The 25269-nt window shown below is 63.7% G+C and overlaps 2 protein-coding genes and 2 long non-coding RNA genes across 5 annotated transcripts; 1 reads left to right on the plus strand and 3 right to left on the minus strand.

The window, feature by feature from the left end:
* Window positions 1–697: 697 nt before the first annotated feature.
* LOC131816882 (uncharacterized) lies at window positions 698–3861 on the plus strand. Its single transcript, XR_009348211.1, has 2 exons — window positions 698–1071; window positions 3104–3861. It is a non-coding gene; the product is annotated as an uncharacterized LOC131816882 (long non-coding RNA).
* Window positions 3862–4596: 735 nt separating this feature from the next.
* Window positions 4597–6249, minus strand: LOC131816880 (uncharacterized). The gene is made up of 2 exons (XR_009348210.1): window positions 5325–6249; window positions 4597–4897 (listed from the first exon to the last, which is right to left on the minus strand). It is a non-coding gene; the product is annotated as an uncharacterized LOC131816880 (long non-coding RNA).
* Window positions 6250–9832: 3583 nt separating this feature from the next.
* On the minus strand, window positions 9833–17473 carry SLC25A10 (solute carrier family 25 member 10). Of its 2 annotated transcripts, XM_059149999.1 has the most exons (11): window positions 17250–17463; window positions 14161–14280; window positions 13765–13879; window positions 13634–13682; window positions 13368–13409; window positions 12689–12732; window positions 12493–12563; window positions 12110–12202; window positions 11717–11794; window positions 10855–10911; window positions 9833–10752 (listed from the first exon to the last, which is right to left on the minus strand). In XM_059149999.1, the coding sequence occupies exons 1-11, from the start codon at window positions 17340–17342 to the stop codon at window positions 10651–10653; spliced, it is 864 nt and encodes a 287-aa protein (XP_059005982.1). In that variant the 5' UTR covers window positions 17343–17463; the 3' UTR covers window positions 9833–10650. The 2 variants fall into 2 exon arrangements, with proteins under 2 accessions (XP_059005982.1, XP_059005983.1); XM_059150000.1 differs by lacking the exon at window positions 12110–12202 and having other exon boundaries at window positions 17250–17473.
* Window positions 17474–20298: 2825 nt separating this feature from the next.
* MRPL12 (mitochondrial ribosomal protein L12) lies at window positions 20299–23668 on the minus strand. Its single transcript, XM_059150001.1, has 5 exons — window positions 23539–23668; window positions 22783–22969; window positions 22576–22662; window positions 20805–20939; window positions 20299–20677 (listed from the first exon to the last, which is right to left on the minus strand). The coding sequence occupies exons 1-5, from the start codon at window positions 23610–23612 to the stop codon at window positions 20561–20563; spliced, it is 600 nt and encodes a 199-aa protein (XP_059005984.1). The 5' UTR covers window positions 23613–23668; the 3' UTR covers window positions 20299–20560.
* Window positions 23669–25269: the final 1601 nt, after the last annotated feature.

Here is a 25269-nt window from a genome sequence, read left to right on the forward strand (position 1 = left end):
TTCCCCGAGGGTTGCACACAGGGCAGGAGGGGTGGTGGAGTGATCCTGGGGCCCATGCTGGAAACAAGCAGGCCCCTCTCTGTGCCCCTGCACTGTACCTGCCCCCAAGGCCTGGGGTTACTTGGTCCTCTGCCCCCTTTCCCCCGGCCCTGTGCGCCCATGGGACCCATGACTGCAGTCCCCAAACCATTCACCCAAGGCAGCCAGAGCCTTCCACACTCGGCCCCAAACTCGGGGATCCCCTCCTGCTGCAAACTTCCCACTGTCTCCCGCTGGAGTCTGGAGGGAGGACAGACACACTCCTGGCTGGACAGACCAGCTGTGTGGTCTAGCATGTCCCCCTACCTGCTTCCCCCAGGTGGGCGCAGGCCCCTCAAATGTCCTTGGCCTGCCTGTCACCCTCTCGGGCGCCCCTCTGTGGTCCGGTGCTGGCAGCTGTGTGGGACCCACAGAGAGGCCCGCGGTCCTACCCCGGTGCAGGAAGCACGTCCCCCTGGGCCCCACCGCCCCTCAGAAGTCCTGGGGGCTCGAACCACCTCTGAGCCCCGGATTTGGGAGGCTTGTATTTTCCAGATCAGTATTGTTCCCAGGCAAACCCGGAAATAATTTCTGTCAATTCTTCCTGTGCCGGCTTCGTGTGCCGGCTCCTCTTGTCCCCTGGGAGGCGTGTCCTCAGCGGCTGGTTGGGCACGAGGAACCCCAGCCTGGGCCGCTCAGGGCAGCACCCTTCTGGGTCACTAACCACCCCCCCCACCCTACCTGCTCCTGCTACGAGGTCTTCCTGGCCACAGGCGCCCCGTGACTGCCACCCAGTGGCCACCCTGGGGGTGACAGGCTTTCCGCAAGGCGGCGGCCTGCTTGGCGGTGGACCTGCTCACCCCCTGCTCCTTCTCCCAGCCACAGACACGTCCACCGAGCAAATGACAGTGGGCTCTGCTCTGCCGGCCCCGGTGGGCCGCCTGCCTGGGGGGCACAGCCAGAGGAAGCCCTCGGCCCGACGGCTGGGGGTCCCCGCTCTCGCGGGACACCGACCCGCAGCATAAAGGAACACCACCGGGCAGCAGCAGGCGGGTGCAGGGACGGGCTGCACTGCCGCTCTGCCCGGGCCGTGTTCTCCTCCCTCCCGTGGGGGTGGTGGGCTCCCCAGAGGGGCGGGAAGGGGGTCCGAGGCCCGGGGGGACGCAGCTCTCCTCGGGGGGCTCCCGGGCCGGCTGGACCTCTGCCTTTCTCACAGCCGCCTGTGGTGTCCTTCTGCTCTTCCAATTTTTTCTTCTTCTTGTGTCCTATATGGTATTTTAAGATCTTTTTTTACTTTTTAAAAGATATTTATTTATTTATTTATTTGAGAGAGAGAGCGCGCGCGCGCGCGCAGGAGAGGGAGAAGGTCACACAGAGAAGCAGACTCCCCTCCGAGCTGGGAGCCCGATGCGGGACTCGATCCCGGGACCCTGAGATCACGGCCTGAGCCGAAGGCAGAGGCTTAACCCACTGAGCCACCCACGCGCCCCTGGGCAGAAGCTTTTTATCTTGATAGAGTCCCAATAGTTCACTTTTTTTTAACAGCTTTATTGGCATGCCGTCCCGTCCACACGTCCACACGTTTGAAGCACGAGGTCGGGGGCTCAGAACAGCGCTGGGAACGTGCAGCCGCCACGCGGTCACGTTCAGAGCCTGCCTGCCCGGGCCCGGAGCCGCATCCCTCTCCCCAGCCTCACGTGGCTGCACACGTTCCTTCCTGACACCTGTCGGAGGGATCACACTGGGTTTGCCCTCCTGCGTCTGGCTCTGCTCCCCCGGGCGCGGGGGGATGTCTTCCCTGTCCGCCCCTCCTGTCGTGTGTGTCGGGATGTCCTTCCACTGGACAGACAGCCACGTGTGGGTAACCATCTGTCCTCTCAGGGGCCCCCGGGCCGCCCCACATGTTGGCAATGGCATGTTAGGGAACGGCGACCCCGGGGGGGTGAGTTCCCCCAGGGCCACTGGCCTCATCTCTCTGGGACAGCCTGGAGAAGAGGAGCAGCAGCTCGTTGTCCCCTGAGGAGCTGCCAGCCAGGGGCAGCCTTGTGCTCCCCGCACCTGACTGAGCCCCCGGCCTCACCCAGGCCCCCTGACAGCACCTGGCCCCGGAGCCCCAGTGCCCCGGCCCTGCCGGCCAGCCCGCCACCTGCCTCGGGGCTCTGGCGGCCTCTCCCACTTCCCTTTGCTCCCCCTTGGCCCTGGTCCAGGCTCTCGGAGCTCCTGCCCGAGCCTCTGTGCAACCCGTCGGTTAGTGTCGGGCTGGAGGCATCGGAGCGCCACCGCTCTTCTTGTTGTTTGTTTGTGAGAGAGGGAGCCGGCCAGCAGGGGTGGAGGGAGGCGCAGAGGGAGAAGCAGACCCCCCACTGCCTGCGGAGCCTGAGATCAGACGTGTCTGACCCGTGATCCACTGAGTGCCCCAGTGTCCCCCCTCCCCGCTGTGTCCTGAAGCGCATCACGGCTGCTCCGCGAGCTCTGTGGGAGAACACATTCTCCGAGGACAGGATCCCGAGCTGTTTTGATTTTTTTCTCTCTCTCTCTTTTTTAAAGATTTTACTTATTTATTTGACAGAGATCACAAGTAGGCAGAGAGGCAGGCTGGGGGGGAGGGGGAGCCGATGCAGGGCTCGATCCCAGGACCCTGAGATCATGACCTGAACGGAAGGCAGAGGCTTAACCCACTGAGCCACTCAGATGCCCATTTCTTTTTTTCTTTCTTTTTGTAGTTCCAAGTTTGTTTGTTTGTTTTAATCTGGTTATTTAAGTCGGGCTAAGAGCAGTCTGGCGGGTAAGAGGCAGTGACTCAGCACTTGCAGACGTGAGCCAGCCGCTGGACAAGCTTCCTCTGAGACCCCGTCACCTGCCCGCCCCAACATCAGGGAACTCTCCAGAGAGGAGTCCGTTTCCTGGCTTGTCTTTTTACCCTCTGCATGTTTGTTTCCTAAACTGCACACTTGACTGAAAGCATACGGTGTTTGTCTCGTGGGCTGGCGTGACACCCTCCAGCCGCGCGCCCACGTCCGGCAGCGACAGGACCGCATTCTGGGCAGAGGAGTGACACGCCTGTGCTCTTTTAATTTCTAGGTAGGGTTGCGAGGGGCAGAACTTCCGTCTGCGGGACATCGGCCAGTCTCTTCAGACTTTTCTGTGAACAGCAGCTTGTTTTCCCTTTGGGGACCCTCTCCCCACTCTTGGGCTACAGAGCCTGGACACTCAAGCTCGGCGGCTCGGCCTGTCCTGGGACGCCCGAGTTTGGGGTTGACTCTGGTGGGGTCTGGGAGAGCTCATCCGGATCCTGGCTCTCCTCTCTTCATGGGGGGATCTGAACTGCTGCAGTGCGGTCCCCTTTTGAGGAGAGGCTGCCTGACAATGAAGTCATGCAGAGGAAAGCTGGACTGAGGCAGAGGAGGAATGGGTGAAGCACCTGGATCGAGCCATACCTGAAAGCTAATACCCAGGCTTTTCAGTTACATAAGCCGAAACATTTCTTTTGTACAAGTCATTTTGAACCTTGTTTCTCTACCATATGATCAGAAGACTCGCAGCTAATGCAAGGTGTATGGCCCACAAAAGATGAACAATCTTAGCCTATTTTTCTCTCAGGTTTCTTAGTACAGTGATTTGTAGGAGCAATTAGTATATTAGAAAGCTTTTATCACATACTTTGCAAATGTTGTCTCGGGTTTGTAATTTGTGTGTGTGTTTGTATATTTTTGTTTATGAAATTTTTATCATGCATAATTTTAAAAATTGTTAAATAATCAAAGGTTTATCCTTTTAAATATTTTAATTTTTCTCTATATTCTTAAGGAAATGCCCTTTATCAGATCAAGGAAATATTTTCTACTCCTGCGTTACTAAGAGATTCTCTTTTTTAAAAGATTTTATTTATTTATTGGACAGACAGAGATCACAAGCAGGCAGAGAGGCAGGCAGAGAGAGAGGGGGAAGCAGGCTCCCCGCTGAGCAGAGAGCCCGATGCGGGGCTGGATCCCAGGACTCTGGTACCATGACCTGAGCCGAAGGCAGAGGCTTTAAGCTGTTGAGCCCCCCAGGGGCCCCTTCAGCTTTCCTTTTCCTTTTTTTCCAGTTTTCCTTGAGGTGTCTTCTGTCCTCTGTATCCAGAGATGGTTTCCAAGTCTCATCTTTCTGCCACTGACGTCTAGCTTGATTTCATTGCGGCTGGTGATGCAATTTGTATGGTTTCAAGTCTTTTAAATTTGTTGGGGTTTGTTTTCGGGCTCAGGGAATGGTCCACCGTGGTCTCCCTGGGCTCTGCTGCTGTGCGTGGAACACCCCACGGGTGTCGGCCAGGCCCTGTGGGTGGGTGCTGAGGTCTTCCGCCTCCTCATGATTTTCTATCCACTTGTGCTGTCATCGAGGGCGGGTGGTCCGGTCTCCAACTAGAATAACGGATTTGTCTATTTTTCTAAATAACTCTGGAGTCAAAGAGGAGATCACAGATTTGAAATGACCAGGGCGCCTGGCCAGCTCCGTCGCAGGGCATGCAACCCTTGATCTGGGGGGTCATGAGTTCGAGCCCCACACTGGATGCGGAGCTCATTTAAAAAAACAGAAGAGTACATGTTATATGGTTTTATTTACATAAAATTACAGAAATCTGCAGTGATGAAAGATCGGTGGTTTCCCAGGATGGGAGGGGCAGGAGGAAACCTCTGAGGTGTTGGATGTGCCCCCCATCTTGCCTGGGGTGATGGTTTCAAGAGTGTATGGAGGCATCCAGACTTGTGAGATCGTGTCCTGCACAAGTGCGAGCTTCCTGGCGCGCTGACACCTCGGTAAGGCTGCTTGTGGACCCCAGCGGGGGACGCCGGCCGGCTCGGTCAGAATGGTGAGGGACTCTTGGTCTTGGGCTCAGGACCTGGAGCCCCATGTTAGGTGTAGAGATTAGTAAAAAAGAAAGAAATAAATAAACTTAAAAAAGCAACCTCAAGTCATCTTCTGGAACACTGGCTTTGGGGATGGTCCCTCTTGGAACCCGGTGGCTGTGTCGTGATAAACCCGAGTCCCTGGAGGCCACTTGTGGGCACTCTGGTCAACAGTCCCAGGGACTCCCAACCCTCAGAGGCCCAACCGTGGGCGCCACGGTCACAACTGTCACCTCTGGACCAGGTCCAGCGGCGGGAGCACCTTGGCCAGCACTAACGGCTGTGGAAGTGCGGGGAGGTCTCTGCCCTGGGCAGTGGATGTCTGGCTGTCCTCTGTGGAATGGGGAGGAGCCCAGCAGCTCCCGCCCCTGGGGCACAACCCCAGGACCGGTCACAGAGCGACATCTGCCCACTGCTTACCCACTCTCTCCAGAGACCTAGGTCCTGAGCGCTGGAGGGAGCACGGCCAGGGCTGGACGGCATGACCACTCGGAGGGCTGCTCCCTGCTCTGGGCCTAGATGTTGCCCAGAGGGCGCCTCACTGGAGAGGTGGGGAAAGCCCCAGAAAGCCAGGGGCAGCCTGCAGGGACAGAGCTGGGCTAGGCACTAAGGGCATTCAAAGGGAATGAGAGAGAATTGCTCCATGGACACCCTGCCGTCCAAGAGCAGGGGACAAAGCTGTCCAGGGGGAGAGAGAGAGAACAGCCTGTGCAGAGCAGGGAGCCCTTCTGAAGTAGACCGCTCACAGTGGGACAGCCTAGGGTGGCCCGGAACCCACAGGGGGAGGTGCGGTCACCCTGGGGACAAGGAAGGGACAAGACAGCAGCAATCCGGGAACAGTGGCAGGGGTGGGGCACCGAGACCATGCAGAGCAGGTGCTTCGGAGGGAAGCCCTTTCACGGAGGCAGAAGGTGCTCTGGACGGGTGCAGCGGAAGGCAAGCTTGGGCCACGGAGTTGCTCGGGCATAGACCCGCCGCGTCTTGCTCCAGGATTTGCGCCAGGAAAGCTGCCAGGCAAGGGATCCTGAGACGGTCGTCTTGCTACTGACATTGGGGTTGAAGGGTCATTAGACCTGGAGTCAGAAGAAGCCAGTCTCCCCTCAGGAGGGTCAGGAATGGGATCAGCATTTACGAAGGGGAGGAGGGTGGTTTGTGCAAAAGGCAAAGAGCACAGTTTGCTCTCGCGCTGAACGACCCCTAGACGTCCAGCCCCCACCCTGCCTTTCTCTGAGACACTCCAGCAATGAAACCCAGGCAGGCAGGCGTCTTCCTGGGGGTCCCGGGGCAGAAAGCAGAGCGGGGGTCTTCAAAGGCCCGGGGACACCTCCTACCGATGGCCCCCACTCCCCGGTGCCCGCCCCCTGGAGCAGCCCCCCCACCCCACCCCACCCCACCCCACCCCACCCCACCCCACCCCCGGCCCCTGGGAGGCAGCGAATGAGGGCCCCGGAGACCCAGGCAGGGTCATGATGGAGCCCAGCAGGGGCAGCTGGGGAGCCAGGAGCACCCCCTTCGAGGGCCGCACAGGACGGGCAAGGAGAGGGGACCCCCACCCCCACAAAGGGCCGGTCGGTCTCATAGTATGGACCTCAGCCGGGTCAGATCCCTCAGGCTTACAGCACAGCAGAACAAGCGGACCCCTGGAGCAAGGTGGTGGGGTGGTCGGGCCTTGGAGTAGCAGCCTCCTGGGGGAAGGGGGAGGGGGCAGGAGGGGGAGGGAGGGAGGGAGGAAGCCCGTGACTCCACTTGCCCGAGCGCCGTGGTCTCTGGGGAACTCAAGCTCCTACGGAAAGTCCTCCGTGCACGAGCGGTTTCCCGCCCCGCGTGCTCGCTCTCCTGCCGGCGCCCTCGGGGCAGTACCCGGGTCTGGCGGGCCCGGCTGTCTCCGGGGGAGGGTCTGTTTGGGGGGAGGCGCGCTGTTCCCCAGAAGCCTTCCCTACCCTGCGAGTTTGCGCTTGTGCTGTGCTCTGCGGGTTCCTTAAAAACCAAACCCAACCAAACCCCGGCTGTTGATGAAGAGATGAACTCGTCCAACCCCGGCTGGATGCAGTGGGGCGGGGCGGCGACTGGCGATGACCCGGGCCAGGAGGTCACTGGCGCCCCCCCCCCTTGTCCCCAGCAGCCCCAGAGGACCCCAGCCTCAAGGATCCAGACTTCTCACACCACAGGCTGCCCTGCCCACGGCCCCTCCCGCCCCCAGCTCCCTCCTCCCTCAACGGGATCCTGGAGTCGGATCCTGCAGGGGCACCCGGGTGGCTTAGGGGAGCGAGCACCCCTCGATCTCGGGGCTGTGGGTTCAAGCCCCATGTTTGGTGTAGAGAGGACTTGAAATCTTTAAAACAAAATTCTCTTTTCAAAGTTCCATAGAATGATCTCCTTTCTAAGCAAAATATGAAACGAACTACTGTCTCTCTACACAGTAGGTACGAGCCCATGTCGCCGTCCAGTCGCAGCAGACCGCCTCCTTCCCTGGCCGACGGCGTGGGCGGAGGACAGGCCGTGGATCTCTGTGCAGCCGTGGCGGTTTGGGGGGAGGCTGGGGGTGTGGGTTCAGGAGAGCGAGACCTTGCCGGTCCTCAGATGTGGGGAGCACACCTGCTGCCTTCCAGCTGTCCACTCCTTTTTATGGCCGAGAAATCCTGCGTCGTACAGACAGGCCACGTGCTGGTGGCCCAGTCGGCGGGTAGTGGACGTGGGGTCGTCCCTGCCCAGGTGTCGTGGGGACACACTTCTCACCTGCTGTCACACTCAGCTGCTTCTCTCCTCTGGGGCGCAGCTTCCCCCGCAGGAGCGGCGGAGACACCCGCACCGGCCCCACCGCGTCCTGGGCTGCGCCTGCCAGGCCCGCCCGTCTCTGCTGAGGAGCCGAGTCCATGGGGGAGTGAGGGTCCGGCAGCCCAGCACATCCTGTTGCTAGAATGTCCACAAATACTGGGCATATAGCTTTTTGTCAAGTGTGAAGTGTTTCTTTAAGAAAAAAAGGCCGGGCAGACTGGTGAGGGCTGCTGTGAGCTCTCCTGTCCCTGTCCCCCTGGGCCAGTAATCGGCTTGGGGCCCCAGGGACTGCGGGAGCAGGCCGTGGCCCCGGGGGGGGGGGGCTGCTGGCTTCCAGTGTCGGAGGAGCAACATGGGGCCCCTGGACCGGCAGGACCTCCTCGCTGCCCTTCCGTGCGGAGCGCGGGCTCCGGGCTCCGGGAAGTGGGAAGCCGTGGCCTGTGGAGGCTCTGCCTGTCGCCTGTCTCCACACCACCCGGTCCCCACGCTCCCCAAGCTGTCCGCGTCCCTGTCACATCCCAGCCACACCACTAGGTCCTGGCCAGGCTGTCTCTGCCAAACCAGTCGGGGCACTTTCTCCCCTTGGTCCTGGGAGGGACAGGTTATGCATGCAGGTAAGAGGACTCCTGGCTCCAAACCGAAGCAGCTCCGAGAAGAGAGGACACGCCCCCCCGCCCCCCAACACCAGGCTCAAGTGGTGTCTGTGGCCTGAGCGAAGCAGCTTTCCCAGGCCCCGCCCGCCCCTTGTCCTACTGGGCTGTGGTTCTAGCCGTCTCAGTGGGGCTTGACCCGGTCGTCGGCAAGCCCCAAACTGCCAGAGTTGGGCCTGGCCCTGGGTGCTCTTTGGACGACGCACCCAGCCAGGTCCTAGTCCGCCTGCCCCGCCCACCGCCCTCCCCACCCCCGTCTCTGTGCCAAGCCCCACAGGCCCCACCCTTGGCCAGCAACCTGTCGTCTCCGCCCAAGACCACTCTCCGGAAAACTTGCATCGCCTCCCACAACCCCAGGTGCATGGCTGCTTTGTGCCAACCCCCTAACCTGGCCAGACCCCAAGACTCTTAGCAAGGACACAGGAACCACACCCCACACCAGGTCCTTGGCTCAGAAATGGGACCTGGATCCAGATTATTGCGTTTTAGGAAACTCAGGGACCAGGGTGCTGAGTTCCATGACAGGCCGCAGGACGGAGGACAGGCAGAGAAGGGGCAGGAGGGACACATGCAGGCCTGGACGGATTCCCAGGAAACCAGCTCTTTCAAGGTAGAACTGGAAATTTGAGGATAAAGACCGACGTTCCTGGTCCTACACGAGTTACTACTGGAGTAACGGGCACATTTTTTGAGACTATTTCTAAGGACTTGAGATGGATTCCCAAGCTGACGCTGTGCGGAGCAGAGCCTGACATGGGGCTCGAACCCACGACCCTGAGATCATGGCCTGAGCCAAGACCAGAAGTCAATTAACCCACAGAGCCAGGCAGGTGCCCCTGAAAGACCATTTTTAGATACAGGCGCTGAAGCTTTTATCTATAAATGTCTTCCAGTCCAGAATTTGCTTCCAAATAACGTGGGGGGCGCGGGGCCGGTGCACACGTCTGCCGCAGCTGGGGGGACGCGGGGCGGGAGCCCTGCCACCGCAGCAGCTCTACGGAGATTCCCTCTGACACCGGACGTGCACCCACAGCGCTCCAGAGCCAGGAGTCCAAGGTCCCGATGTCCCAAGGTGCTGCCAAGGGTGGAGTCCACCTGTCTGCAACTTTGGAAGGCTTCCGGGTGGCCCCCCCACCCTCTCCTCCCCGTCTGTCCAAGGGTGTGCCCAGCCTCTGGGGCTCCTCACATAGCCCAGAGCAGGGCTCCCAGGGCAGCTGGGACAGAGCCAGTGGGGAGCAGGGGGTGCTTTATAGCACCCAGGTGCCTGCTGAGGCGGCCCGGGGGGGTCCGTGGGAACTTGGATCCAACTGAACCCCCAGTGTGCACGTCCTGCCCGTCCCCGCCCCCCCCAGTCCCTCCACCCACAGCCCTCCCCGATGTACGTGGTCAGGCTGGGGCCTTTTTCTCCCTCTGGGCCCTCAGCCTTGCTCCCCAGAACCGGATAGTCTCTTTGGAGGGGGCAGAGCGGGTGTCGCAGGCCGGAGCCTGCACACAGACACGGGGTGCGGAGCACTGCGCGGTCCTTTATTGACACCCTGCAGAGATCCCCTTGCGGGGTCGGGGAACAGGCTGCCTGGCGCCAGACTCAGGCTGGGGGTGTTCCGTGGGCAGCCGCTGGCCGCACAGAGCGGGCCCCTGCATGGGGCGCTGGGGGAGGCACGGACAGCATGTGGGGCGCTACCCACTCTTTGAAGGCGGCAGCAGGCTCGCGGCACTGAAGAGGTTTCGGTGAAATTTCTCGTTAAAGCAACCTGGTGCCCACGGGCCATGCGCCCTCCCTCCTGGGCTTGGTGGTTCTGCCCGGTGACGTCTGCCCAGGGGCCCCGGGGCTGGGGGGCACAGCTGCCTTTGAGAATGTCAGAAGAGCTACGGTCCCTCTCCAGAAATAAAAGTGTCTGCGCACCCCGAGTCTGCTGAGCTGTGCCGGGGGTCGGCACCCCCTCCGTGGCCTCCCGTCCCTGGATGGAAGCTGCTGCTGAAGGCCCGGGACTGGAGAGCAGCCCACCTCCAGGGTGAGCAGGCTACTGGGGGAGCAGAGAACCGAACCCAGGGCCCGGGCACCGCCCCTCTGGGTCATTACGGTGCCTGGGGGGGGGACATGGGGTCCCCCGCAATGCCAGGTGGGGAGAGCCTGGGGCGGGCAGGCAGGAGGTGGGGGGGACGGAGGGTACCGGAAGGATCTCCGGCCCAGGTAGGCTGGGTGCGGCTGGAGCCCATGGGGGCGGGCCAGGGTGGGGGGCCCCGAGCACGGAGGCCTGGGCACCCGGGCAGCGCTCAGCCCACCAACCCTCCTGGGTGCGGGGTCGCCCGGTCCCGGCCCATCAGGAAAGCACTGTGACGCCGAAGTGCTTGCGGAGCTGCTCCAGAAACACGAACGTCAGCACCGTGTGCGGCAGGAGGCGGATGCCCGCAGGCAGGAGGCCCTGGGGACCCGGAAGCAGGAAGTGAGGGGAGCCCCAGGGCCCGCCCCGCCCCGCCCCGCGGCCCCGCCCCGCCCCGCGGCCCCGCCCCCATCAACAGCCCACCTTGTAAAAGGCCAGCGGCCCCAGCTTTGCTGTCTCTACTGCGCAGTGGAGAACACCCTGCAGAAAACACAGAAATTAAGCAATAAAAAGAGCTGCTTTGGGGCGCCTGGGTGACTCAGTGGGTTAAGCCTCTGCCTTCAGCTCGGGTCATAATCCCAGGGTCCTGGGATCGAGCCCCGCATCGGACTCTCTGCTCAGCGGGGAGCCTGCTTCCTCTCTCTCTGCCTGCCTCTCTGCCTACTTGTGATCTCTGTCTGTCCAATAAATAAATAAAATCTTAAAAAAAAAAAAAAAAAAAAGAATGAGCTGCTTTTTCTCAAGGCACACATGACAGCTCTGTCCACAGCACTGGCCAGGGGCCCTGCACAGTGAGTGGCCGGGCATCAAAGGTTGTGACGGCAGGCAGGCAAGGTCACTGGCTACCAGCCCTGCTGACACAGCAGAACCAGGCACAGGTGACCCTCTGGGCACCCACAGCGTATGGCGGCCCCACACGGTGCGGGGGGGCATCTGGCAAGAGGCATAGGGCCCAGTAAGGACACTGATGAGGCCACGCAGGGGCCCCGGGGTCTGGCCAGCCGCCTTGATTGCGGCCCCCACCGACTTTCACAGACTTCAGCGAACCAGCCAGCTCTGCGACACAGCAAGGAATCGGGTTAAATACACACAGGGCCGAAGGCCGCTGCACGGCTGGCTGGAACAGCGGCGGGAGAGAACGCCTCAGCCACGTGCCAGGATGGGGACACGGTTGCTCCCAGCCACGGAGGCCGAGGGTGGCAGTGTGGGGACCCCTCCCAGGTCCCCCGTCCCTGCCCGCATGCCTGTACCGTCAAGGGGGATGGTGACTGCAGCCGCGACTCACCTGATACTCGCCCTTGGAGTTCATGAGACGCGTCTTCAGGACGTCCAGGGGCTGGCACAGGATCGTGGCACACCCACCCTACGGGGGAGCATAGCACCGATGGGCCTGCCGGGCAGAGTGAGCCGGCACCTCTCGTCCTCCCCTCAGAAACCCGTGGCTCGGACCCTCAGAGGTACCCTCACAGCTGCAGGACCCCGGGACACTGGGGATCACTCGGAGCCATCTCAGCTGGGGCTCCGGAGCCTGGGCGCCCGCCTACATATGCAGCCCGAGAGGGACCTCCGCCACGCCTGCCCATAGCCTCCTGCCTTCCGAGCCCCGGCCTCGTCCCGGGCACCCTCAGCTCCCAAGGCTGGTCGGCCCCAGGTCCCAACGGCCAGGCCCGGCACTCACCGCGATGGAGCTGGCGATGAGGTGCGTGAGGACGCCGTCAGGCAGGTGCCCGGTGCTGAGCACCAGCTGCTTGGCCTGATCGTAGCAGGACAGCTGCAGGGGTGCAGCGGTGAGCAGGTCTGTGGGATGGCTCCCAGCCCCAGGTGGAGCAGACAGGGGCCCACAGGGGCGTCACCGGGACCGACCAGGCGCCTGCTCCGCAGCACGTCTCCACGGTCACTGTGACCAGGCAGATGGGGGAGGCCCGACCGGGAGGGGCCTACCCACCTCCCCAGCCCCCCGGTGTGGTCCGAACCCACCGCCTTCCTCCACCACCTCTCCAGGGGCCGAGGGCGGGTCCCCTAGATGCCACCCCGAGAGCCCCCCACCAGCAGGAGCCCCACCTGGCCCACGGTGACAAGCAACCCTCGACTGGATGCCATGCTGGCGCCCGAGAACAGCTTCTTCAGACCCTCTGCCGGAGAACGGAGGTCAGGCGCCCAGCCCAGCGCCCCCCCGCCTCCCCCCAGGTCCTGCACGACGCTCCCAGGCCCTTCTGCCTCCTTGGACTCCCCCAAACACAGGGCCTGCTCCTCTTACCTTCCCGGGCCACGCGGTACAAGCCGTCCACGGCGTGGGCATAGCTGCCAAGGACAGACCAGGGGCCCGTGTGAGGCGTTCCCTGCCCGCTGGCCCCCACGGGAGGGCCCTCCATGGGGAGAGCCATGCAGCTCCCCCGGGGGCAGGGGACGACAGTGCCTGAAGATCCCCCGAGGCTGGGCCTGGCTGTGGCTGTTCCTTAGGGGGAGAGGGGGTGGGGCCAGCCTGGAGCCCCGTTTTGCCCCTGGACTGGAGCCAGTGCCTACTCTAGCTGGGGTGTCAGTCTGTAACAGCCTTGGGATCAACAGGATCTCAGACTTTATGAAGAATGATATTTTTACTGTTAAAAAACAAAAAACAAAAAACCCCAGCTCCCAAACTTGTTTAAAGGCCCAAAGTCACTTAAACTTGTAAACGGTCCTTCCTGTGAACGTACAAGACACCAGACAGGCAGGGGACGCAGCCAGCCCCCACCCGGCCCCTGGAAAGGACCCAGAAGCCCTCTTGACTCAGGGCGGATGGGCGCGGGGTCAGCCGTCTCTGCCACTCCCGGGGACGCCACACGCAGCAGGGCCCGTTGGGACTCCCAGCTGGGGCCCACAGAGCGGCTCAGGTCTCCCTTCCCCGTGCTCCCGGCAGCCCCCCACAAACCAGAGTGGAGCCCGGCCCGGCCACTCACTTGCGACGCTGACTCGGGGGCAGCTTCATGTCGTTCTGCATCCTGAAACCACCACACCGGCTCAGGGGCGGAAGGGGCCAGGTACGCCCCACACAGAGGCCAGCGCGCTGCGGGGCTCGCCCCACCCCCTCCTCCCACCCCTGGGTCCAGGACCCCAAGGTCCAAGCGCTTGTTCCAAGCTGAACACACCGCGGACACCGGCGAGTCAGCACCCCCCAGGAGTCAGGAAAGACCCTGACCTTGGCGGGGGCGGGGCGCACACTGACCTGACATTGACCATATCCGCGGGCGTCCCCACGAAGCCGCCAATGCAACCTGGGACAGACCCCAGAGCCAACATGGGACGCGGGCGTTGCCCACCTGCGCCCCCCCGCCCCCAGCCCGGCGGGCAGCTCACCGCTGATGGCGCCCAGCAACACCTTCTTGTAGAAGGGCAGGGGCCCCTCGCTGCCCTTGGTCATGTGGTCCCGCACGGTCTCATAGATGGCGAACCGAGTCAGGGAGTAGGTCATCTGGGGGAACAGGGTGCTCAGAAGGTACAGGAGGCGCAGCCCGTCCGCCCCCACCCCACCCCCATCATGGGCCACGGGGCAGGGAAGGACCCTCCCAAGGCCCCACGGTCAGCAAGTGACTGGGTCTGCGCGGGACTGAGCCGATGCTCAAACCCGGGCCCGCCGCATCCGGGTTTCCCTCCCCGGGCCCAGTCTCCCCATCTCTCAGGGGAGGTGGTGAGCCAGCTCCAGAGCGGGGCGCCCTGCCCACCCAGCGTCCCGGGAGGGGCAGCCCAAGGCACCTGTCGGCACAGGGAGGCGCTGAGGCCGTTGTAGAGCGCCAGCACGCCGTCGGAGCGCACCACCTGCAGCGCCATGCCCGTCATGCGCAGCTTCACCTGCTGCTGCGTCTGCAGGTGCACCTGTGGGGACAGCCGCTCACCCGCCGCCCTCAGCCACACGGAGATGCAGTTCAGACGGGAAACCGAGGCACAGAGAGACACAGAGGTCTCCTACGGGGGCCCGGCTGGACTCCACGCCCACACCGGGCCCCAACCTCCATTGCACCCTATTCTGCCTTAGGAGCGACAACACCAGGCCGCCCGCCCGGCCTGTGAGGAACAGTCCACACACACGTCCGGCCCTCACCGGCGCACGGCAGGAGTGGGGTCCTCAGTCCCATGCCGATGAGGACACTAAGGCAGGATGCAGACCCCGGCTAGGGGACTCCAGAGCCCCGTCTTTTTTTTCCCAAGATTGATTGATTGATTGATTGATTTGACAGACAGAGATCACAAGCTGGCAGAGAGGCACGTGGGGGTTGGGGGGGGAAGCAGGCTCCCTGCTGGGCAGAGATCCCGATGTGAGGCTCCATCCCAGGACCCTAAGATCATGACCCCAGCTGAAGGCAGAGGCTTAACCCACTGAGCCACCCAGGCGCCCCTCCAGAGCCCCATTTCTTAGCTATGCCACTTCTCAAGAGGGATCAAAAATTATGGGGACGGGGTGCCTGGGGGGCTCAGCTGTTAAGCGGCTGCCTTTGGCTCAGGTCGTGATCGCGAGGTCCTGGGATCGAGCCCTTCGTCGGGCTCCCCCTCTCCCACTCCCCCTGCTTGTGTTCCCTCTCACAGTCTTTCTGTCAAATAAATATAATCGTAAAAAAAAAAAAGTTAGGGGGCCTCAGAGACAGGCTGAAGAAACATGAAGGCCTTGGAAGAGATGCTGGGGGTCCAGTGGGGGAGACGGGAAAGGACGCTCCGGGGGGGGCGGGGCGGGGTCTGTCCTACACCCCACTCTGCCCAGCCCCAGTCACGTTCTGGCTGGGCCTACTCGGGGGGCGGGGCGGGGTCTGTCCTACACCCCACTCTGCCCGGCCCCAGTCACGTTCTGGCTGGGCCTACTCGGGGGGCCGGGGCGGAGTCTGTCCTACACCCCACTCTGCTCGGCCCCAGTCACGTTCTGGCTGGGCCTACTCGGGGAGGCTACGGACCCTCCTGCCTCAGTTTCCTCAGTGTGCTATGAGGATTCAGTAGCTGGTGGGGGTACCTCTCCCTTCCCTTCCCAGGGCCTTGGGTGTGGGCCCCACTTTACGCCTGGGCTGGAGCCAATGCCGGCGCTAGCTGTGGTGTCTGGCTGGGGGCAGCGAAGGTGGGGAGGGGGCTCCGCTCAGCCGCATCGGCTAGCTGGACGGGACAGAGGGCACTGGGCCTGGGGGCAAGGCGTCCACGCGGAAAGCAGCCCTTGTCCAGGCGAGAAGCAGCCGTGCGACTGAGCCAGGGCATGGGGCAAAAGGAGAGTTCAAAGAGCTGTAAAGTCATTTCTCCAGTGGCCACCCCGTCGAGAGGCAACCAGCTCAGCCAGGGAGGCCAGCCTCCAAGGCTGCCACACTGCCTGCTGCCCGCCCCCCTCCCCCGCAAAGGGCTGCGTCCTCCCCCGGCCAGACAGCAGTCAGAGTCCGGTGGCTGCCTGCCTCCCTTAACCTCCCTCCTGGCGGCCTTCTGCAGCAAAACAGCACCAGGGGGGCAGGGCATGGGACAGCGAAGTCATGCGAAGTCCCAAGGAGCCTCGGACAGTGGACAGGGCCCTTGGAAGCTGCGTCCCCCATAGTCAGACACAGAGCCAAACCCCAGGGTGGCGCAGGCCTGCGTGGGCAACGGGAAAGCAAAGCAAAACAGACACGAGGAGGTTTCTCCGTTCTCAAACCAAAACGCAGCTTTCTGTTCACGGTCACCTCCTCTCTCAGTGGTCACTGCATCCCCCAGGGCCTGGCCCTGCTCCCCCTGTCGCCTCTCAGGCCTCTCGCAGGACAAGCCAGGTGTCAGGTGCGCCAGTGGGGCCACCACCTCCAGCCCCCATGTCGGCTAGTGGCTAGTCCTGCCCGGACTGGTGGTGTGGTTTGCATTTTCACTGGGGAAGTCCATCCCCTCCATTTAGAACAAAGGCTGCTGGAAGAAACAGGTCCTCAGGTGGAGGAGGGCCGGGGGCGGGGGCTGCCTGGCAGGAGGCTGAGGTCTGGGCGAACAGGGCCACAGGCGCCAGTCCCTCCCAGGGAGTGAGTATGGGAGTCAGGCTGCTTTGCAGGGCGTGGGGAGGGAAGGAGGTGGCCAGGGAGCTGCCCCCTGGCCCCAGGTTCCCCAGGGCAGGGCCTCCTGGGCAGAGGAGGCTTTGCATCATTGGCCCTTTCTTCTTTGTTCTTTGTAGTGAGAAAGGGACAGAAAACAAACCCCCCGTGGCTGGCCCCGGGAGACAAGAGCAGCTCTGTCTCATACTGCCCCACAAGCACTTTTTTCCTAAAAAAAAGTAAAATGAGTGTGAATGCTTCCTGCCCGCCCCCAGAGCAGGACCTGCGTGGGCACAGGGTCTGCGGCTTCCAGGTGCCCTCCCAGTCCAGGAGAAGCAGCCCGGGGCAGGGACCTGCAGGGACGGGTCGCATTCCCTCCTTGTGCGCTGGGAACCCACCGGCCGCGGAGGCCACCTGGCCCACGCGCTGGGGGTGCTGGAGCCACCCAGCGCGCACGCCACAGAACCACCCCCTCGACTCCAAACCCGGCGGACTCCTGTCCTCGGAGCTGCGGGATGGAAACGGACTCAGAGGCCAAGCGGCCAGCCCAAGGTCACACAGGTGGTATGGGGCACGACCGACGCCGGACGCGACCCGCGGTCCCCGACAAGGGGCACCTCCGCCGCGGAGTGGGCAGGGTCTCCGGCGGGCGCAGAGAACCGCAAGGCGGCCCCAGGTCTCAGGCCCTCCCGGGCCGGTGCGGGGCGAGGCGGGTCAGCGCCCAGGGGCGGGCGGCCCCCCGCGCCTCCCCGCCGCCCCCCGCGCCTCCCCGCCGCCCCCCGCGGCGCCCCCCTCCCGCCCCCGCCCCCGCCCGGGCCGCGCCGGCCTCACCTTGAGCAGGTCTAACGGGTGCGTGCAGCAGGCGGCCCCGCAGGAGGCCAGTCCCCCGAAGTACCAGCGCGACACGCGCGCCTCCGCCGCCATGGCCCGCGCCGCGGACGCCCGGGAGCGCCGGCGGCTCGCTCGCGGCTCCTGCTGCCCGCAGCCCGGCCCCGGCCTCCGCCCGGCCGCGACCGGACCCCGACGCCGCCCCGACCCCGGCCCGCACCGCCGCCCGCGCCGAGTTCAAAGCGCCACCCGCCACCCGCGCCCCGCGCAGCCAATGCGCCCGCGCGGCCCAGGGGGCGGGGCCAGGGGCGGGGCCGGCTAGACTCCGCCTCGAGCCGGGGGTGGGGCGGACCGCGCGCGTCTTAAAGCGGCCGCGTCCCGGCCGCTGAGTCGACTGGGCCCCACGGAAATGCCAGCTGCTGTACCCGAGGGGTGGGGGCGTGGCCGGCCCCCCGCCCCTGCACCAACTCCTGGGAGCCTGCTGGGTGGGCCGGCTCCACTGCCCCCGGGAACGCGGCGACCCCCGCCCCCCTCCGCCCCTGCAGGGTCACCCCCACGCCTAGGGCAGGTCTCCGAAGGTCAACGCGGAGGAGCGGCCTCGGCGCCCGGCCAGTCCCTGACACACCCGAGGGCCAGCCTCCTGCAAACAGCCCGCCCCAGCCGCGGCCCTGACCTTGCACCCAGCGTCCCAGCCCCACCACGCAGGCCCTAGGGGTCAGCCCTGGGACACGTGCATGCGCCCGGCGGGTGGCAGAAAGCCTTCCTGGAGCCGGTCTGCGGATTCCAGGGAAACTAGGGGCAAAGGTCAGTTCGGGAACACCAGCTGACCTCCGGTGCTCCCGGCCAAATGCAGCCTCAGATGTGCTCTGACCACACAGCCCCAGGCAGCCGTCCTGGAGGGGACCAGGAGACGGGAAGTTCCGAGCCATGGCGGGTGCCGGCTTCTGGGAGGTGTATTGGGAGTCTGCGTGCCCCCAGCCACCTGTGCGCAGCTCCCCACTCTCATTCCCCCAGCCAGCAAATAGGAGGCTAAGGACGCATCTGCTGGGCAAGGTGGAAATCTGCACCCCGGGGTCACCTTCCGGCCGGGCACAAGGACCCAGAGGAGACCGAGCCAGAGACCCCTCCCACAGGAAGGTGCGGGTCAGGGCGGGGGTGGGCACAGTGGGCGGAGGGTCACAGCAATTTCCCGGAAGCCAGAGAGGAGGCTTCTGGCTGGCTCAGTTCTCAGTGACTTTTGTTCTTGGGGTTCTGAGTTCAAGCCCCTCATTGGACATAGAACTTAATTAAAAAAAACTCAATTGTATTTCTACGTATCAGCAATAAACTGAAATCAAGTTAGGAAAAGCAACTCCATCAAAAAAACAAACCCAGAAGGTGTGAGACGCACACCCAAAGCTCTGCAACACAGTGAGAACGTCAGGGACCGAGGCGGCTTCCACACCTACGGCTTTGGTTCTCCGAGACGGGTCACACGCCAGATCAGTGGGCTGCAGGGCGTGGGCTGAAGAGACCTGAACACTGAAAATGTCAAGAACAGCCGCCCAGCACGTCGCAGCCTGGAACTCCAGGGGTGGAGGAATGCTGGGAAATGGAAAATGCACCAAGTATGGGGAACCTTTTTAAGGAGAAGGTGGCACTTTGCAAGTTGTACGTCAGCAAACTCAAGGATCCCCAGATGAATTCTCAAATGGATTCTAAGGACTTGTTCATGAACCCAAGGTCTTAGACGGGGAGGTCAGGTGAGGTCTTGAAAACAAGGCTGCCTGGCCAGACCTCTCAGGTGGGCCCGTCTGCGCTGCTGCACTCCCTCGTCCTCCCGCAGCTTAGGGAGGACCGATGGGGCCACGTGGGGGGCCAGGCAGACACCAGAGCCCCTGGAATGGGCAAGAGCTCCAGATCTTCCTTTTCCATGTTTCACTAACCTAGCACTTCCACCAAGATCTGACGGGACCTGTAAGGTTTTGTGTGGGTGCCGTACCTGGGACTCAGGAGGCACAGCAGACCCACCCCTGAGCCCAGGGACCAAGGTCACGTGACATCCCAGGGATTCAGGGCGCACCCACCTATTGCCAGGTCGGAGACACAACTTTATTGGCCAACTGCAGAGCAGGAGGGATGGGGGTAGGACCAGCCAGGACCACGAGGTCAGGTGGACAGCCCCAAGCGAAGAACTCGTGAGCACGGCCCGAGCCCAGTGTCAGGCAGACAGAATGGGGCTGGCCTGAGAGCCTCATGGCCCTGGGGTTCAGCAACACCTGCTCTTCCCAGCAGCCATCCCCAGTCCAGCCAGGACGGAGCAGGAGGAGGGAGTCCCCACCATCACCCCAACTCCTCTGCAAAGGCAAGGGGGCTCAGAGAACACGCAGACTCTGCATGCGACCTGCCAAGGCCGGCTGAGGACTGTCTCTGAATTCAGACCACTCCCTTCCCCCAGAAGACGCAGCTGGGTCTGCAGGGTGCAGGGCCAGCCATACCCGCTCCAAGTGGCCTAGTAGGCGCGGGTTGAGGGATGGGCCCACCAGATCTGCTGATGGTGAATCATTAACTCTCCAGGCCAGCTGGGGCCAGACTGGGCCAGTGGGGTTTTTGGGTCAGGGAGCAGCCTTCTTATAAAGCATTCAGCAGAAAGCATGTTCTCTGGGTGCTGGGCACGCCTCCCCTAGAAGCACAGCAGCTCCCCACGCCTGTCCTGAGGGGTTCTCTCCCAACGCGATGTCTCCTTCTGGTCCCGCAGCCCTGTCCTTGCAGATCATTATTCCAGCGTGGCCAAGAAGGGGTCTGCCATTCTCGGTCTGCTAAAGACCACCACAGGTGCCCCACGCCCACTTCCTGGGGGATGATCTGCCATCAGCCACATGCCGGCTGAAACCCCCCAGGCAGGGTGGGCATTGCACACACCCCATGGTGTGCTCCTGCCAGCCCTGGGAGGTCAGGCCCCTGCACACAAAGGACCCAAAGACCGCCGGTGACCCCCACATGTCCTGCTGGGCAATGAGGGGGCCACCTTAGTGAGCTCAGCCTGGCCCACCCAGACACATCACTCTGCACACACCGCGCCCGAACAATGTATTTTTCTCAGTGGCCACCAGGGGGTGCGCGTTGACCGCAGTATGTTCTAGAGTCTGTCTCCCTGGCGCTGGATCACACAGGAGCCTTGCCTCCAGGCTGGGCAGGTCCATCCGCCTGACGGAGTGGGCCCATGGGCACCAGTGCCGTCGTCCTGTCCGGAGGCCGCTCCCCCCAGCGGGGCCCAGATGCTGGGGCCTCACCCAGGTCCCAGGCACCCCTGTCCACCAGTCCTCAGAGCTGGCCTACTCCAGAACCACAGTGCCGCCCACCGCCTCCAGGGCTGCCTTGATCTTCTCTGCCTCGGCCTTGGCGACATTGGCTTTGATTTCCTGGGGCAGGGACTCCACCAGCTTCTTTGCCTGCCACAGAGCAAAGTCAGAAATGGCGCCTGGGTGACTGCAACTGACCTGCCCCAGAAGGAGCCAGTCCCAGTGCCATTCGCGCGTTAGGGACAGCTGGGGGGGCCCGTGCAGCACGCGGGCTCACCTGAACGAGGTTTATGCCCTGGATGTAGTTCTTGATTTCCTTGATCAGCTTCACTTTGTCCACAGGCTTTGCCTCTGTCAGGCGGACGGTGAAGTGCGTCTGTTCTTTCTGTGCCGGGACATCATCTTCTGCCACCTCGGGGAGAGAGAGAGCAAGCACCGGGTAAACTGGCACATCTGCTCCTGCGCGGCCCTGTCCTGTAACCCCAGGCCCCAAAGCCAGGCCAGCACAGCCTGCCGTTCCCACAGGAGGTGAACCAGCCAGAGCCTTCCCTCCCTCACTCCCCCCCCCCCCCCGGCTGGGACCCGGCTCCCTCGCTGGGAAGGCCGCCTTCTCCCGGAGGCTGTTCTGACTCTGCCTCCCCCTTGCCACCCGCTCAAGTTCCCTCATCCTGCCAAAGCTGCATTGTGGGGGACAGGCAGGGGGCCACCCACAGCTCTTATCCAGCAGCGTGTCAGGGAAACAGCAGCATTCCCGTCCTCAGCCAAACCCCAATCCCTCATGGGGGACAAAGTGACAGGCAGCTGCACTCCACCTTCCCCAAGGGACCTGCGAGGGGAGGGTGGGAGGAGCCGCTGCTGTCACAGGCGCAGGGGCAGCACCCCTGCAGCACCGCAGCCTGGGGCAGTCTGGTTTGGATTTGCCCCTGGGTTGTTAACGGTGTCCTTTCATTCTCAGAAGTGTTCCAGTTCAGACAGTAAATTCCACAGTAAATCTGTCGCTCCTTGCCCCAAATGCTCAGCCTGAATCTTATCAGCCTGTAAAGCTGACAGTTCACAGCAGACGGGGGGGAGCGGGGCTGATGCCACTGGAACCCTCAGACACATCTGGGACGGGGGACCCTCTACAGGACCCCTGACCTAGGGGATGGCCATGGAATGCAGACTGAGGACAGGAGCCAGACTTCACAGACCCAGGGACCAGATGCGACCAGACAGACCGTACTTAGGCTGGGGTAGATCAACTGCTACGGAGTCTGGGACCATCAACGGATCTGGGTATCTGAGCTAGAAAATCACCGTTAATGATGTTTGTTGCACACACGGCTCGTGGCTTAAGAAAACACCTCGGTTTGAGAGACATGGGCTGGAGCACACAGGGAAAGGACAGACCAGACACGTGCCTTAAACACCAAGGGAAAAGCGAAGTAAGTATGGAAAAACCTTATTGCTGTTGGGGCTGGATGGTAAGTATATGGGTTGTTCTTTGTACCTGTTGATAACTTTGGAATCTCCCCCGACAAATTGCAACACCCCCCCCCCCTGCTGAAACAAAAGTGTGTGACTTCAGGTCTGCTGGTTTCTTCGTGGAGAACCAAACCTGCCCACCGCCCACCTCCCAATCTCTGGTTCAGCCCTGACCGTGCCCCACGGCTCTTGTGGACGCTGGCCCTCTGCCGGGAACTCTGCTCTCCTCCCGTATGCCTCAGTCTCCCCCATGGGGTCACCTCCTTCTTAAGGCTTCCCTGAAGCTGGAACCCTGCCCGTCATTCTCCCTACCTTCCCCCCGCACTTATGATGCTCTGCTGTGCGACAAACGTTTTCTTTCTCCTCTTATTTCATTCAACAAGAAGCAGGGTCTCTGTGTGGGCAGGGGCCTGCATGTCCTTGGCAGGGAAGGCGTCCCAAGCAGGCTGCAGGGGGCCCACGGGGAGAACACACAACTTTGTGGGATGTGTCGGCTGATGCAGGCCCAAGATGAGGGACAATGAGAGAAATGTGGCCATGGGACATGGTGGCACCCTTCTGGGGGGCCCCTGGCCTGTGCTCACCTCGGGGGTTGCTGCCGCAGCCGGGGCAGCTCCAGGCATCGCGCCGCCCATCGGCAGGAGTCCGACATCCTGGATCTTCAGCGTTTTCTGCAGGGAGAAGCCACAGCAGTTCAAACACACCCACACCGCAAGCCGGCGCGGGCCTCGCACTCGGGGAGCCGCTGCGGACACAGAGAGCGACACAGGGCAGGGGCCGGGCCGCGATACCTTCAGAAGCTCGTTGAGATCCGAGATCTCCAGGAGCGTCAGGCCGGCGATGTCCCGGACCAGCTGCTGGATCTTGGGGGGGTACTCCTTGGGCGCGTTATCCAGCGGGGCACCGGCGAGGGCCTCCCCGCTCCGACGGCCGCTGCATCTCACCCGCCGCACAGCGCAGACGCGCGGCACCTGCTGCCTAGCCCCCCCCAACACGGCCGTCAGCCGGGCCCAGGCGCGGGCCCGGACGGGGGCGGGGGTCGCAGCAGCTCAGGGCGAGCTCCTCGGTCCCAGCCCAGGCTCTCGGACGCGGGCTCCGGGCGGACGCGGGCTCCGGGCGGACGAGGGGTCCGGGCCTCCTTCGGGTCCTCCCCGAGCCCCGGAGACCCGCGCACCGACGTGCAGGCGCGTTCGTTTCCGGGCGGGCGCGCGACCGGCCCGCGGGGCAGGACGCGGACCCGAACGCGCCGGTCTCGGACCGCCGCCCCGACGCTGGGGCCCGCGGGCGGCTCGACGCCGACCCGCCGACGGCAGCGCTACCCCGGCCTTGGGGCCGCGGGGACAACCGAGGCCCGGGGAGGGGCAGGGACCGGCGCACGGTCGTCTGGGGCCACCCGAGCACACTCACCGCCCGCGGGGGTCCCTCGCGACCCCGCCCCGCCGCCGGGACCCGCGAGTCGGGGGCCTCCCGCCGCCGCCGCCCCCAGCGCGCACCCTCAGCTGCCGGCCGAGCCCCCGACCTTGCACCCCGCCAGCCCTCGGAGGTACCTGGCGAGACGGAGCGCAGCGCCCTGAAGCCTGAGACACGGCCCCCACATGGGGCGAGCGGCTGCGGGCAGCATCGGTCCGCGGGCGGGAAGGTCACACGCGGCTCCCCGGGAGGAGGACGCTCTAGCCGCCGGGGCCGCCGAGCATTCGAGCTGCGTGAGGACGCTCTAGCCGCCGGGGCCGCCGAGCATTCGAGCTGCGTGAGGACGCTCTTGCCCACGAGGCCGCCGGGGAAACAAGTTGGAGAGGACGCTCTAGCCGCGCCTCGTGCGGGCTTCACCTCGCTCTCTGTGGTCACCCGCAGGGCGACGAGCCGCGCAGGCGCGGGCGCTCGTAGGTGGCGGCTGGGAGTTGGGGTCGGAGTCGGGGTCCTGGGGCGGGGCGCTGAGTCGCTGGGCCTCTCCTCCCAAGGGGGACGAAGGCCGAGAAGGCCGAGGCTCGGGGAGGTGGCTCGGGCCCCGGAGCGGTCCGGCCAGGGAGGACAGTGCAGTGACCCCGCCGTACCCTCGCGCCGGCTGACCCCGGGTTTCGGCTCGGCTGCGGGGCGGCCGTGAGGGTCCCCAGTGCCCTTTCTCGGCAGGCCCCGTGGTGGGGGCCACGCCCGCCCTGGCCGCCCGCAGCCGGGGTCACCTGGCGCCGGGAGCTCCGCTGCCCTCGGGGCAGCCCTCGGCGTCCTCCTGCCCCTGGAGGGCGGCCCTTGGCGCCAGCGCGGGAGCACGTTTTCTCTCGGGTCGCGCCGCCCCGCAGCCACGGAGCCAGGCCGCGTCCTGGGCCCGCGCGTCTGGGCCGTGAACTCGGGGTTCTCTGCTGACAGCGACCCTAGGGTTGTGATGGAGCCTGGAAGGGTCGGGGGCTGGGGTCGCGGGCGAGAGGGCTGGCGGTTCACCTGGGGGACGGGACCGCGGACGCCCTGGCCGCGCATCCGGCGGCCCGAACCCCCGAAGGCCCGCCGTCCTTCCCTTGCGGCGGGGGCTGGGGGGGGCCTTCAGCCCAGCCCTTCGCCTGCCCTGCTGGTCAGTCTCCTCTCCCAGCCGCTGTTCTGCGAGCCGGCGCGGGGCAGCACTTACCAGATCAGGAAGGCCGAGCTCTCCCGGCCGTGTCTCTGGTCTGAGCTCCGATGGCCCATTAGTCCACTTCTCCATCGAAGAGCAAATACTGGGTCACCTCAGAGGTGTTTACGGTGTGGGACACGGTCCGAACTCTGGGTGCCAGGGGCTGGGCCTACAGTATCTTACAGCTTTTTCTTTTTTTTAAGATTTTATTTATTTGACCACAAGTAAGCAAAGAGGCGGTTGGCGGTGGGGGGGAAGCAGGCTCCCCAGCTGAGCAGAGAGCCCGATGCCATGCCATGCGGGGCTCCATGTGGGGCTCAATCCCCAGACCCTGAGATCACGACCTGAGCCGAAGGCAGAGGCTTTAACCCACTGAGCCACCCAGGCGCCTCTATCTTAAGGTATTTTCTTCCAGACCACAGCTCTGCGGTATGAATCACACTCCATCCTTGGGCTTTGCAAGTCTTCCAGGAGTCAGGGCAGAGGAGTCACGGGAGGACGGCTGCTGGGCTCCCCAAGGGCAAAGCTCCAGGGGAGGCTGTCTCAGGGAGGGAGCAGGATTACAGCTGCTGCCAGAGTAGTGCCCACCCCTGGAGACTGCCCTGGGAGCCAGGCCTGTTGGGAGCCAGGCCAGCCCCAGACATGTGCCTACTTGCCCCTGTCGAGCTAGACCAGCTGC

Source organism: Mustela lutreola, chromosome 15 (genome assembly GCF_030435805.1).
Source record: "Mustela lutreola isolate mMusLut2 chromosome 15, mMusLut2.pri, whole genome shotgun sequence".
Lineage (NCBI taxonomy): Eukaryota > Metazoa > Chordata > Mammalia > Carnivora > Mustelidae > Mustela > Mustela lutreola.

Bases quoted from the DNA above. Each gene is read 5' to 3' on its own strand.
- MRPL12 (XM_059150001.1), bottom strand. From the start codon at position 23,612: ATGCTGCCCGCAGCCGCTCGCCCCATGTGGGGGCCGTGTCTCAGGCTT. The intron at 22,970-23,538 runs GTACCTCCGAGG...GGGGGGGGCTAG, and splicing joins GCTGCGCTCCGTCTCGCCAG to GCAGCAGGTGCCGCGCGTCT. The intron at 22,663-22,782 runs GTATCGCGGCCC...TTCTCCCTGCAG, and splicing joins ATCTCAACGAGCTTCTGAAG to AAAACGCTGAAGATCCAGGA.
- SLC25A10 (XM_059149999.1), bottom strand. From the start codon at position 17,342: ATGGCGGCGGAGGCGCGCGTGTCGCGCTGGTACTTCGGGGGACTGGCC. The intron at 12,203-12,492 runs GTGGGGCTCCTG...GCACCCCTGCAG, and splicing joins TGCTTGTCACCGTGGGCCAG to CTGTCCTGCTACGATCAGGC. The intron at 11,795-12,109 runs GTGAGTGCCGGG...GCTCCCCCGTAG, and splicing joins TCATCGCCAGCTCCATCGCG to GGTGGGTGTGCCACGATCCT.